Source organism: Mirounga leonina, unplaced genomic scaffold (genome assembly GCF_011800145.1).
Source record: "Mirounga leonina isolate KUSES-001 unplaced genomic scaffold, KU_Mleo_1.0 Mir_151, whole genome shotgun sequence".
NCBI lineage: Eukaryota > Metazoa > Chordata > Mammalia > Carnivora > Phocidae > Mirounga > Mirounga leonina.
In genome coordinates this window covers 37,354,128-37,367,921 of record NW_023270377.1, presented here as the reverse complement: position 1 = coordinate 37,367,921, position 13,794 = coordinate 37,354,128, and the positions used below count along the sequence as shown (strand labels likewise).

At 39.1% G+C, this 13,794-nt stretch overlaps 1 protein-coding gene across 2 annotated transcripts in view; it reads right to left on the bottom strand.

Annotated features, from left to right (window-relative positions):
• PGAP1 (post-GPI attachment to proteins inositol deacylase 1) overlaps nucleotides 1-3,588 on the bottom strand; it is a 70,993-nt gene extending 67,405 nt beyond the window's left edge. Inside the window, exon 1 of one of the 2 annotated variants that reach the window (XM_035007481.1) lies at nucleotides 3,378-3,588. In XM_035007481.1, coding sequence (XP_034863372.1) covers nucleotides 3,378-3,524 — 147 coding nt within the window. In that variant the 5' untranslated portion in view covers nucleotides 3,525-3,588. The remainder of the gene's footprint in view (nucleotides 1-3,377) is intronic. The other variant, XM_035007482.1, reaches the window with a different exon arrangement.
• Nucleotides 3,589-13,794: the final 10,206 nt, after the last annotated feature.

The following is a 13,794-nucleotide window of genomic DNA, read 5'->3' as shown; positions in this document are numbered from 1 at the left end:
CTCACCATAGCACATACCCTCTCCAATGTCTATCACCCAGCACATTATATTTTAACTGTCCATGGCATTCCTGTCTCCCCCATTGTATTATAAAAGACATAAAAATTACAAAGACATAAAGGCACAAGGTCTGATTCATCTCTAATTCCCTCTCACCCATACCCAGTATCTAGAATATACCTGACAGAGTTATTCAATAAACTATTTGCTAAGCAAACATCACAATAACAAAAGTATAATGCATATTTTCCAATATCAACATTTTCTTTCAGACAACAACTGTTAGGTCACATATCTGAGCACAGCCAAATAAATTACTGAATGGGAGAAAACAACACAGATGATTCTTCCCCAATTTTACAATCTGCCTAAAACTGTTTGCTACCAAACAAAAGCTTTGCCTTGCTATCATAATAAAGCAAAAGCTTTAAAAGATAATGTGTATTTTTCCTGGTAGGTTTGTGAGATGTTCAGTTAACTCTGAACAAGCAAATTTTGGAAAACCAAAGGTAGAAAATGAATACTCAATTTCTTTTGTATTTTTTAAATATTTTATTTATTTGTTTGAGAGAGAAAGAGAGAGAACGAACGGTGGGGAGAGGGATGGGGGGGGGTGGAGAGAGAGAGAGAGAGGATCAAACTCCCTGAGCAGGAAGCCCAACACAGGGGCTCTGATCCCAGGACTCTGGGATCACAACCTGAGGTGAAGGCAGACAGTTAACAAACTGAGCCACCCAGGCACCCCTACTCAAACAATTTTATTTTATTTTATTTTATTTATTTTTAAGATTTTATTTATTTATTTGACAGAGAAAGACACAGCGAGAGAGGGAACACAAGCAGAGGGAGTGGGAGAGGGAGAAGCAGCCTTCCCGCCAAGCAGGAGCCCGATGTGGGGCTCGATCCCAGGACCCGGGGATCACGACCTGAGCCGAAGGCAGACGCTTAACGACTGAGCCACCCAGGCGCCCCCCTACTCAAACAATTTTAAATTCAACACTTCATTTTTACATATAGGTTCAAATTCCTGTCCCACCTTTAATTTTTTAAAATGGAGAATAAAGTTGAGTGTGTTTCAACTACCTTTCATTTCCTCTAAAATTTGGCTAAAGAATATGCAAATTAGCAATAAAAAAAAGTGTCAAGAAGGAGAAAACCCAACGACTATGTCATCTCAAATGCTGGACATCAATCTGCAAACAATTAGAAAGCTTACTATAAAATATAACTAAAAATAAACAATTCATGTAAAATATATTTAGATATATATTCATTAAAAACCACTGGTTCTTAATAGAATTATTATTATTCAGAAATCTCACTATACTTCATAATGACTCATTTCTATAGACAGGTTTTAACTGTATTTCTAAAATAACACGACCTGGTGTGCACAACAAAAGGTCTAAGAATCAAATATAAATACTGAAGTTAATTAACACAGCTTTTCACATCATAAAAAAATAAAAGTCTACTGAAAATGTGTATCAGAAACTCTGGCTGCTGTAATTATTACTGTACTGACAAAATTATTAACAGTAATGGAAGTGTAAAACCTCAAAAAGGGAATCTAAATCAAAATAACTAAATACAGACCACTCGACAAAAAAAAAAAAAAAAAAAAAAGGCCAAATAGCTCTTTTGCACTAGCTAACTTTCTGTCTTTCCAGTTAACTTTATGAGGCAAGAAATGGATCTCTGAGTCCGTACGCTTTGTTCTCAACACTAAGCAATTTCCACTACTGCAGATATTAAAATAGCTTCAATAATTGTGGACAATCTCAAAATAAATGCGAATTAGTTCTGTATTGTTCCAGATAATTTTGTTTTAATCAAACTCTTCAACGCAATACAAAACTAAAGTGATCTACTTCAACCTGTTGAGAGTTTCCCAATTATTAAACCACAGAAAAATTAAAGATTATAAGGGCTCTATTTTCAGTTAAAAAAAAAAACAACTAAACTAAAAGTCCATACTTAACTAGCATAGTCTCTGATAAACATAAACCAGGATATGTGCTTAGAAACTGAGACAACAGTAACACGTTAAAATCTCCTTCAATAGTATTTGATACCAAGTTTTTCCACTCCCTTATAAGCATTTTTTGCTTATTGATGCAAAACCAAGATAAGGATTTCAAAACAAATGAAAACTAAACTAGAATTTTGCCCATGGGGAAAAGATGTTCTTCAGCAATCTAAACCTTAGGTAGTTTTAGGATCTAAATAATAGCATTAACCAAGTAATATGCTCCTCCATAACGACCCGTACAGAGGCAATCACGATCTGCATTCTTCACCTTAAAAAAAAAAATCTGCTATGGTTTTAAAAGTATACTTAAAATGCGTTTCATCAGTCATATATTATAGTACATATGCTTTTTATGGTAGGGAGTTACCATTGTAACATGTATTCCATAATTGGGAGATGCGTTTAGAAATAAAAGAATCATTCAGGAGAAATTTCTTTGGACAGTTGTGTAATTTATCACCACAGCTGGTCATGACTGAAATGACAGATTCTACTATGTTGACCTGAGGAAGCAACTGTGATTGAAAATACTCAAAATGGGGAACTGAAGAGGTGGGGGGCAGAGCGCGAGTACGCGCGCCAGGAAGGCCGGGTCTCTCGTAAATTGCAAACAGTGAGAAAACAAAACCACTATGAAATAGATTTTATGTCCAACTGCTAAGAGACGACATGCATAAACACAGGCTTGTATGTACACGCATGGACCCATAACCTACAAAACCGGAGGCTCCGCCAACTTTACAGGAAGAAAACTCAATAGTTTTCCATTTAATTACTTAATCAGGTTTAACCTTTCACACAGGAGTAAAACCCTGGAGTCGCAAAGGCAGTCTTGGGATCTAGCCATTACACCCTCTGCAGAAGCTCAGACCCTTTCTAGCAAGGCGAAAGCTGACGTGCAAATCACTGCGCGGGATGGTGAGAATTTAGGCGCGTGGAAAGCAAAGGAGGGTCCAGGGGCACCTGTTAAGACAAGAACGCAGGGAAAATGTGGTTTGGGTTTAGGGAGAGCGTCTGAAGTTGCGTCTCTAGGAATGGGGGGTGGGGGTGGGCCCGTGCAGTCAAAAGAATCTGTACCTGGGATCTGGGACCGGGAAGGGGGAGGAGGGACAAGGGAGGAACTACGGGGGGGGCCGGGAGGATGCTTCAGGTAACCAGACACCCCACTGTTGAGAGGACACAAAGGGGAGAGGGGGGAGGGGGGTCTGCAGTGTCTTCCGGAGCGAAAAAAACAGAGACGAGGTTGGCATAGGGGGCCGGAAAGGCGCGGGAGCCAAAGTGGGGAGAAACCTGCAGGAGGGGCCCGAGTCTCGGAGCGCCCAGGTGAGAGACAGCCGAACCTCACCTGATACTCCGGGTACTCAAACATATAGCTCATACTGCACTTGTTCTCCTCGAAGCCGAAGAAGACGTCCCACAGCCCCAGGGTCGCCATGAAAACCATAAGGGCATAAAACGCCAGGTTCCAGAGACTGACTGACTGAAGAAACATGGTGCCCCCGCCGGCGCGCGGCCCCAAGTCCTGACTGAATCAGCCGAAGAACGCCTAGCGGCCAGCGCCAGAACCAAGCCAGAGCAGCGCGCGCCTGCGCAGACGCCCAGCCTGCCCGCGTGCCCGCCGCGCAGTGCGCCTGCGCGCAGTCGGCCTGCTGCGCCTCCCGCTTGGCGTCTAGATGAGAGGAGAGGCGGCGTTTGCAGTGGGAGCGCGAATCTGAGGGAAAAGAGAAAGGGAGAAAGCGGGGTGGGCCGCGCGAGAGATCGAGGGGGGAAAAGGGAGGGGGCGAGGAGAAGGAAAAGAAGGAAGGGGTAGGGAAAGGCTGTGAAAGGCAGGCGGAGGGAAAGAAGAGGAGGGCGCGGGAGCCTTGGAGGCGAGGGGAGGGAAGGGGTGGGGGAGGATGGGTGGGGGGTGGGTTAACCTGGAGAGGGAGAGGCGATTACTGGTGGGGAGCTGACCCAGCGCGAGAGGGAGGCCATCAGCGCTTGGGGCTATCCGCTGTCACGCCGCAAACATCTCTCCCTGCGCAGTTTAAAAACCCTTCCCGTTCATTTTCGAAATGCCTCAGGCCTCTGCAATTTCGTTTCTGCTAGCAGTAATAGAGCACATCCACAGCCCTCTGGGCCAGTTAGCTTGAAGAGGGAACAAATGGTTTTTTTCTTCCTCTTTGACCGCAGACGTTGCCCCATAGGTAACAGCGCTTAGAAGCACCGGCACATAAAAATCACTAGCAGGTCGGCAACATTCAGTTCCTGGTGTAAGGTGAAAGCCTGAATCACAAAAAGCACTGCTAGTCTTTAAAAAAACTATATTAAAATTTCCATTAACACTGACGCTTCCAACAGTTATCTGGGTGACCAGTTTGACGCTGGTCCGGTCTTGCTCTCCAGAATACCTCCTCGGAAACTGGTTCCATATTAATGTGAGGAGGCAAATTTCGCTCGAGCTTCCACTCAGACTCCCAAGTGACTTAATTCATTTAGAAGAATTTCGGTTTGGTTTTGCACAAAGGAGAGGAGAAAAAGCAGTTCAAGCGACTTCAAAAACCTGGAATGTTATGAGAGGAAAGACAGTGTATCATTCTTTAAAGCTGACCCAAGAGCAGATGGGGTGTGTGTGTGACTAATTGCAAAATTTTCCTTAGAATTACTTTTCTCACTGACTAAATTTCATTTCACTTCATTTCAGTTTTACTGATTTTCATGTGTTTTTTTCTATGGAGAGGATGTTTGGCTATGATAAAATCAAAGAATTTTAAAACTGAAAGGAAGCTTATGGTTTCCTGTGCAAACCCGTGATATTCAGATATAAGAGCACCTGGGGTGTGGGATGGAACTAGGGACAAGTTAGTGTGCAGGATGACAAATCATTTGGAAAAGGATTTAAGTTATACATTAAAAAGGTAATAAATTCATTGAGTCTGGGAGCTCAGAATGTCTGCCCGTTGCTTCTCCTAGCATATCATGACCAACACACATAAACCAAGGGTGAATCTACACTCTTATCTCGGTGCTTCTTAAATTTAATATGATAAGAATCACTTGCAGATTCTGTTAAGAAGCAGATTCTGATTCAGTATTTCTGGAGTGGGGCTTCGGATGCTGCATTTCTAAGAAGCTTCTAGGTGATGCCAGTGATGCTGGTCAGTAGACTATACTGCTACATGGAGAAAACCCTGAACTTGAAGATGACAGAACTTACTCTTCTGGTGGCCTTAATGAGTTGTGGCAAACTGCTGCCTCAGAAAGGGGTGGGATAGTCAATGGACTTTTTATGTTTGAATCTTTCTATTTCTACTTTTTTACTTTCTTTTTACATACCCATCATTATCCCCCTCCTGGCTTCACTTCCTACCATATCTAACCTAACCCTAGTGAGCATCACTTAACCACCCTCTGCCAGTGCTGTCAACTTCCTGAACTCTTGTCTTTCCATCCTAGTCTGCTTACAGACTTTCAACCATGGGTCAATATAGTCTGTCTCTGAGCTCTGACACCAGTATATCTGAGCACTGCTGGAGAAAATGACACAATCATTTGAATTACTGTTTAGAAATACTTTTATATGTTTCTGGTCAACTTCCTCTCCTAGTCTTCAAACCACCACTTTTTAAGCTCCTTGCACCATCTCTTCTCTTTTAGCAAATTATTAGTACATAATTGTATCTTCATAAAGATCATTTTGATTTTCAGATGAACATTCTTCAACTCTTCATTCTCAAGTTCATTATCTTCATCCAGTTCAGTTAACACATCTAAAATGCTTGGAACAGGGATGCCTGGGTGGCTCAGTTGGTTAAGCGTCTGCCTTCGGTTCAGGTCATGATCCCAGGGTGCTGGGAGGGACGCCTGCATCAGGCTTCCTGTTCAGCAGGAAATCCGCTTCTCCCTCTCCCTCTGACCCTTCCCCTGCTCTCTTGCTCTCTCTCAAATGAATAAATAAAATGTTAAAAAAAAATAAAAATAAAAAATAAATAAAATGCTTGGAACAATACCTGGCATGGTACTTTGCTGTCCTTAGAAGATATCAAAAGCAAATCCCTTTAGTTGTGTTTTAGTTCCCATCCTCTGCTCCTTTTTCTTCAGGAAATTAGTTCTATCAAGTTAAAGTCTCTGTCAGTCTTTCCCAGCCTATCCTCCCTCTCCCAAAGCATGTAAATATGCTTAAATCTCATTAATTTCAAAAAAGAAAAATCCTCCCTGCAACTATCACCTGTAGCTCTTGCCTTATTTCAGTCAAGGTTCCTACTTATATCCAATTCCTCACCTCCCATCCATGCCTCAATACGCCATAATTTTTGTCTCCCTCACCATCAATCCAAGGCAACTGCTCTTGCAAAGGTAACTACTGACCTAATTACCAAATCCAAATGACACTTTTCAGTCATACTTGATCTTTCTGCCACTTACTTAAAACATTGTTCTCTGTTGTCTTAACACTATTTTCCACTGGGTTTTCTCCTACTCACCTGGCCTCTCATTCTTTATCCCGTGTGATCTAGTTCACCCAATTCATGGTCTTAAATGTTTATTTATCCTATACACTTGAGAAGTGTCTTATTTCAATTATTATGTTTTTTATGTCTAAAGTTTCTATTTTTTTATTCAAATTCATCTGTCCTTTTTATCTCATAATGTTTTACTCTTACCTTATGGAATTCATTTGTATTTTTAAAATCTCTTTAAACATATTTTAAACATCTTCCTTCCCCTTCCCCTGCTCTCTTGCTCTCTCTCAAATGAATAAATCAAATGTTAAAAAAAAGGGTCATCTTCCTGACCCTTCCCCTGCTCTCTTGCTCTCTCTCTCAAATGAATAACAACTAAGCCACTGAGGCATCCCCCAAAATACATTTTTAAGTGGATAAATAAGAGCTAGTAAAGAATGATCTTAGGGGCGCCTAAGTTGGTGGCTCATCCAACTTTTGATTTTGACTCAGGTCATGATCTCAGGGTTGTGAGATCAAGCCCCACATCAGACTCCACAATGGGTGTGGAGCTTGCTTAATACTCTCTCTCTCCCTCTCCCTCTGCCCTTTCCCCACTCCGAGGGAAAAAAAAAAAAAAGAATGATCTTAAATGAAGAGGAGAAGGAGAAATATACCTTAAGAAGAAGAAAATATGAAGAAACATGAGAAGAAAGAAAATACTGAGATGGAGAGGATTAAGATGAGGAAACTCTCACTGGATGATCTTAATCTTCAGGTAGGAACAAAACCCACTGGGTGGAAATAAGGGATTGGAGCGAGGTGATGCTTAAAGAGGGTGGAAATACTTGGGAATTACTGTTTTAAGAAATGAACTTGGCATGGGGTACTGGGTAGCTCAGTTGGTTCTTGGTTTCGGCTCAGGTCATTGTCTTGGGGTCATGGGACCGGGCTCTGTGTGGCATCTGCTTGTCTGTCCCTCTGCTCCTCCCCCTCCTCTCTCGCTCTCTGAAATAAATAAATTTTAAAAATCTTAAAAAAAAAAAAGGAACTGACCTTGGCAGTCAGCAAGAAGTGATCAATAGTGAGGACCTAGTTAACAGTGTTTCACACTCCCCAATTTTCCTGGTCTTCTCAGCTAACATAGATCTCTTGCTTTCCTGTGTCTCTCTTATCAAGGGAAAAATAAAAATAGATATTATGTAGTGATGAGACATTTATTTGACTATATGTGCCAAGCTCCACAACAGAGATTAGGAAAAAGAGTTAAATGAGACCACTGAATCTGATTAGTAAGAGATAAATGAGTCACTGATATCAAGGAGTCTAAAAGTAAATACATAATATAATTGTACTATAGTATGGTAAGTGTTACAGAGATATGAACACATTAGAGGGCAAAAGAAGAACTATTTAACTGTTTAGGGGGAAAAGTATCCCAGACAAAAATGATTTATATACATAATATAATAGGGGCTCAAAGAGTACTCATTGAATTACTGAGTGATTGAGTTAATAGATGGCTAGATGCTGTGATTAGAAGAATTAAGAAGGTGGGCTTCCCACAATTCAAAGTCCCAAAATAAGGGGCTTTTTGATCATTCTAATAAAGTCTACTTCTGACACTTTCTGAAAGGCATATAGCTTCATAGTTCACTCAGAACTTAAATATAACTGTTACGGTCACATTTGTTGGTTCTTTCATTTGGATATATGTTCATATAGAATTTTTATTTCTTATGGTGGGTATCTTGTGTTTAAACAATAGATGAGTTGCTAAGAATTATGTAAAATTAAAATATTTGCAAAATGAAACCTCAGTGAATTTTATTATTAATAGAGCACTAAAGAACACTGGTAATCAAGAAATCTCAGTTCTAGAACTTCCAGTTCTGCCACCCAGGTATGATTTAGGGCAAGTGTCTCCATCTCCTTAGGCCTCAGTTTTTTCATATGTAAAATGAAGGTATTTGACAATTGATTTCTGAAAGTTTATGATATTTTAATTGAATTAAGTCTTTAAAAACTTAAATTAATGCAAACTTTCATAAAGGAAGAGACCATATTATAATCATTTGACAGTCACCCCTCAACTGAATATTTAGTAAATTCATTAATACATCACTTTCTCAGAAAACATTTTAGGTTTATTTAAGTTCCCTTTAGTTTTTGTTTGTTTAATTTCCTGGAAGCAAAAACTGTTTTCTCAATAGTAACCACCCTCATGTTATCCAGCTTTTATACACAGGAAGACAGAATCATGCTGTCTGGTGTGGGAATCTAGTTGTTTTCTTTTTCTTTTTTTTTTTAAAGATTTTATTTATTTATTTGAGAGAGAGAATGAGAGAGAGAGAGCACATGAGAGGGGGGAGGGGCAGAGGGAGAAGCAGACTCCCCGCCGAGCAGGGAGCCCGATGCGGGACTCGATCCCGGGACTCCAGGATCATGACCTGAGCTGAAGGTAGTCGCTTAACCAACTGAGCCACCCAGGCGCCTTCTAGTTGTTTTCTAAAATTAATTTCACTAACTAGTCTCAATGTATTACTCTCATACTATAGGGTTTTTTTCTAATAAGGTCTATTTCCTCCCTCTTTTTCTTAAAACAAAACAAAACCAAGACCCAAATATATAATAGACTGGCTCTTAGAAGCTAAAATTTATTCCACTCAATTGGTTTAAAGCTCTTTCTCAAACTTGTTAGTTTTACCTCCTATACCTTATATGTAGTAGGCATTCAATAAATGTTTTTTAATTTATTTGAAATTAAGTCAGATTCTATGGATTATAGCCATAAAACCTCACCTTCCCTTGGATGTTTCAAAGCCTAAAAAGAAAAGAAAACATAATGCCAGCAATTCTGGCTGCCAGCTCTGTTTCCAAGGAAACAGAGAGTAGATCATCAAAAACAAAACAAGGATTTTCAAACTGATTACCCTTTTTTCACCAGTTCAGTCTCCATCACTGTAAAATGAAAAGCAACATAACCTCGGCCTTGCAATCCAGATTTTCAATTCTGTTTGTGCTGTCTCTCACTATTAAAACCAGGCAAAATCTTTTGGGTTATGTTGGTTTTCTTATAGAGAGAATTAAACTCATCCACAAGGATAAAGAATACCTTTTGAATATAAAGCACTATGTACATTTGTTGAATAACCTAGTATGTTTTAACCTTAAAACTGTCAAGTGTTTAAATTACTGAATCTCAGATTTAACATTTCTTGGGAATAATATAAGAAAGTAATGGGAATTTATAAGAAAAGGAAAAAAACTTCTAGAATGAAATGTTTTATTTAAAGAAATAAGGAGAGAGGGGACAGTATGAAAAAATAGGAGTCCAGGGAAAATAATTGGATTACCATTCAATAGAGCAAACTACCATTATAACATTGTTGGTTTGTTCCACAGATTTGTATCTACCGTGAATAAAATCATTATCCTGATAAAAACAACTACAGACAACAAAAGCTTCCTTTAGCATTATTATATTACCTAGTGATACTATGTGTTTTATAAAAGCAGTATTCCTCTCAAATCAACACACTATGTACCCTAAACTTTCAAAATGTTATGTGTCAATTATATTTCAATAAAGCTGGGAAAAAAATCCAGTATTCCTATATTTTAAAAATGTAGTTAAAGCCAGAAGATTCTCTTCAGGGTGAAGTGCGCAATAGAAATTTGCTTCAGTGGAAGTACAGTTGAAGATTTAGATGGATATTAATATGTTCAGATACTGAAATTCAGGTAACTCTAATGGGAAAGAATGAATAATGTAATCATTATTTGGGGTCTTCCTTATATCCATTTTCTGCTTGGATGTCTGTTTTCCCCCAAAGGATTATAGCTTTTCAAAGGCACAAGCTGTAAGAGGTCTTGGTCATTTTTCATATGTAGGCCAGTATAGGACCTTGTATTGGAGATATTCAATGTCTTCTTGAATAAATGTTTTTTATTTCTTCAGTACAGGCATACCTTGTTTTATTATGCTTCACTTTATCTTGCTTCACAGACGTGTTTTTTGCAAATTAAAGGTTTGCGGCAATCCTGCATCGAGCAAGTCTATCAGCCTATTTTTCTAAACATTTGTTCACTTTATGTCTGTGTGTCACATTTTGGTAATTCTCGCAATATTTCAAACCTTCTCATTATTATTATATTTGTTATAGTGATCTGTGATTAGTCTGATGTTACTATTGCAATTGTCTTGGGGCACCACAAACTACAACCATATAAGATGGCAAAGTTGATAAATGTGCATGTTCTTTTTTTTTTTTTAAGATTTTATTTATTTATTTGACAGAGAGAGACACAGCGAGAGAAGGAACACAAGCAGGGGGAGTAGGGGAGGGAGAAGCAGCCTTCCCACGGAGGCTCGAGGATCATGACCTGAGCCAAAGGCTTAACAACTGAGCCACCCAGGTGCCCCTAAATGTGCATGTTCTGACTGCTTTACCAACCAGCCATGTCCGTCCCTTTCCCTCTAGGACCTCTCTTTTCCCTGAGACAAAGAATATTGAAATTAGGTCCATTAACAGCACTATAATGACCTCTAAGTATTCAAGTGAAAGGAAGAGTCACACGTCATTCACTTTAAATCAAAAGCTAGAAATGATTAAGCTTAGTGAAGAAGGCATGTTGAAAGCTGAGGGAGGTCAAAAGCTAAGGCTCATGGGCTGGTTAGCCAAATTGCAAACCCAAAGGAAAAGTTCTTGAAGGAAAATAAAAGTACTACTCCAGTGAAAACATGAATGATAAGAAAGCAAAATAGCTTTATTGCTGACATGGACAAAGTTTTAGTGTTCTGGATAGAAGATCAAACCAGCCACAACATTCCCTTAAGCCAAAGCCTCATCTAGAGTAAGACCCTAATTCTCTTCAATTTTATGAAGGCTGAGAGAGGTGAGGAAGCTAAATAAGAAATTTGAAGCTAGCAGAGGTTATTTCACGAGGTTTTAAGCCATCTCTAGGACTTAAAAGGGCAAAGTGTAGCAGCAAGAGCTGATGTAGAAACTGCACAAATTGTCCAGAAGATCCAGCAAAGATAATTAATCAAGGTGGCCACACTAACAACAGATTTTCAATGTAGACAAAACAGCCTTCAATAGGAAGAAGATGCCATCTGGGACTTTCATAGTTAGATACCAGCTTCAAACTTTCAAAGGACAGGCTGACTCTCCTGTTAGGGGCTAATGCAACTGATGATTTTAAATTGAAACCAATGCTCATTGACCTTTTTGAAAATCTGAAGGTCTTTAAGATTTACACCAAATCTACTGTGCCTGTGCTCTATAAATGGAACAACAAAGCTTGATGACAACACATCTGTTTATAACATGGCTTACTGGATATTTTAAGCCCACTGTTGAGACCTACTGTTCAGAAAAAAGGATTCCTTTCAAAATATTACTGCTCATTGGCAATGTACTTGGTCTCCCAAGAGCTCTGATAGAGATGTACAATAAGATTAATGTTTTCACGCCTATGAACACAACATCTATTCTGCAGCCCTTGGGTCAAGGAAATATATTTCATAAGGCTATAGCTGCCATAGATAGTGATTTCTCTGATGGATCTGGGCAAAATAAATGGAAAACCTTTTGGAAAGGACTCACCATTCTAGATGCCATTAAGGACATTCGTGATTCATGGGAAGAGGTTAAAATATCAACATTCACAGGAGTTTGGGAGAAGTTGATTCCCAACTTCATGGATAACCTTAAGGGGTTCAAGACTTAGTGGAGGAAATTACTGCAGATGTGGTGGAAATGGCAAGAGAACTAGAATTAGAAGTGGAACCTGAAGATGGGACTGATTTGCAATCTGATGATAAAACTTGAGAAGTGGGTAAAATGCTACCAAATAGCATTGCATACTACAGAGAAGTCATTCATGAAAGGAAGAGTCAATTGATGGGATAAACTTCACTTTTATCTTATTTTAAGAAACTGCCGGGCGCCTGGGTGGCTCAGTTGGTTGAGCGACTGCCTTCGGCTCAGGTCATGATCCTGGAGTCCCAGGATCGAGTCCCGCATCGGGCTCCCTGCTCGGCGGGGGGTCTGCTTCTCCCTCTGCCCTCTTCCCTCTCGTGCTCTCTGTCTCTCATTCTCTCTCTCAAATAAATAAATAAAATCTTTAAAAAAAAAAATAAGAAACTGCCACTGCCACCCAAACCTTCAATAACTACCACCCTGATCAGTCAGCAGCCACCAACATCACGGCAAGACCTTCCACCAGCAAAAACATGATGACTTGCTGAAAGCTCAGATGATGCTCAGCATTTCAAACAATATTTTAAAATTAAGGTATGCACATTTTTTAGATATAATGCTATTGTACACTTAATATACTGCAGTATGTTATAAACATAACTTTTATATGCACTGGGAAGCCAAAAAATTCATTTGACTTGCTTAATTGCATTATTTGCTTTACTGGTTTGGAACTGAACCCTCAATATGTCTCTGCAATATGCCTGTAATACTCAATAGTTTAATTAAAGGTTTTTGCTACCTTTGGGCCTTTTACTATGAAATGCAAAACTTGTGATATTTAAACATATCTCCATTGTAAAGACTAATAGCCAAGATAGATTATTTATTGTAAAACAACTCTTAATATTTGAAAAAGGTTTTGAAAAAGATGTGAGAATAAAATATTCAGAAAATTAGCTAACACAAAAGACTTTCTGTTAAAAGAAAATATCAATAATATGTGCGACAAATATGTACTTGTCTTGAGAATGGTAAGGCATGTAGGAAAAGATGGTGAGTTTTGGCTAAAGAACACATTCATATATTTAACAAAGCACGACACTTACTAAGATCTATGAAAATATCAAAGGATCTGGAAATAGGTCCTTATTGGGGAACCTAGGTGGCTCAGTCAGTTGAGTGTCCGACTCCTGATTTCGGCTTAGGTCATGATCTCTGGGTCCTGGGATTGAGCCCTGTGTCAGGGAGTCTGAAATATTTCAGCCTTGTGAGTCATAACATCTCTGTTACAACTACTCAACTCTGCTGTTGTAATATGAAAGGCATTATAGACAATAGGTAAACAAATAAGTATGGTTGTATTCCAATAAAACATTATTTATGAGAATAGACAGCAGGCCAGATTTGGCCTGTTATCCATAGGGTGCTTACCCCTGTACTAGGAGATCCCTTATTCAATATTCCAGACTCAAATTTCTATATCTGTGAATGTTAACATTAGCCATCATGGATTTTCTGATTTTCCAAACTCAGACATTTTTCAAGAAATGTGATTAACAGTGAGATAGCAGACAAACTTAGGCTTTAAGTGTAATTCAAACTTTAGCTAAGTGTGTGTCAGTTTAACCAG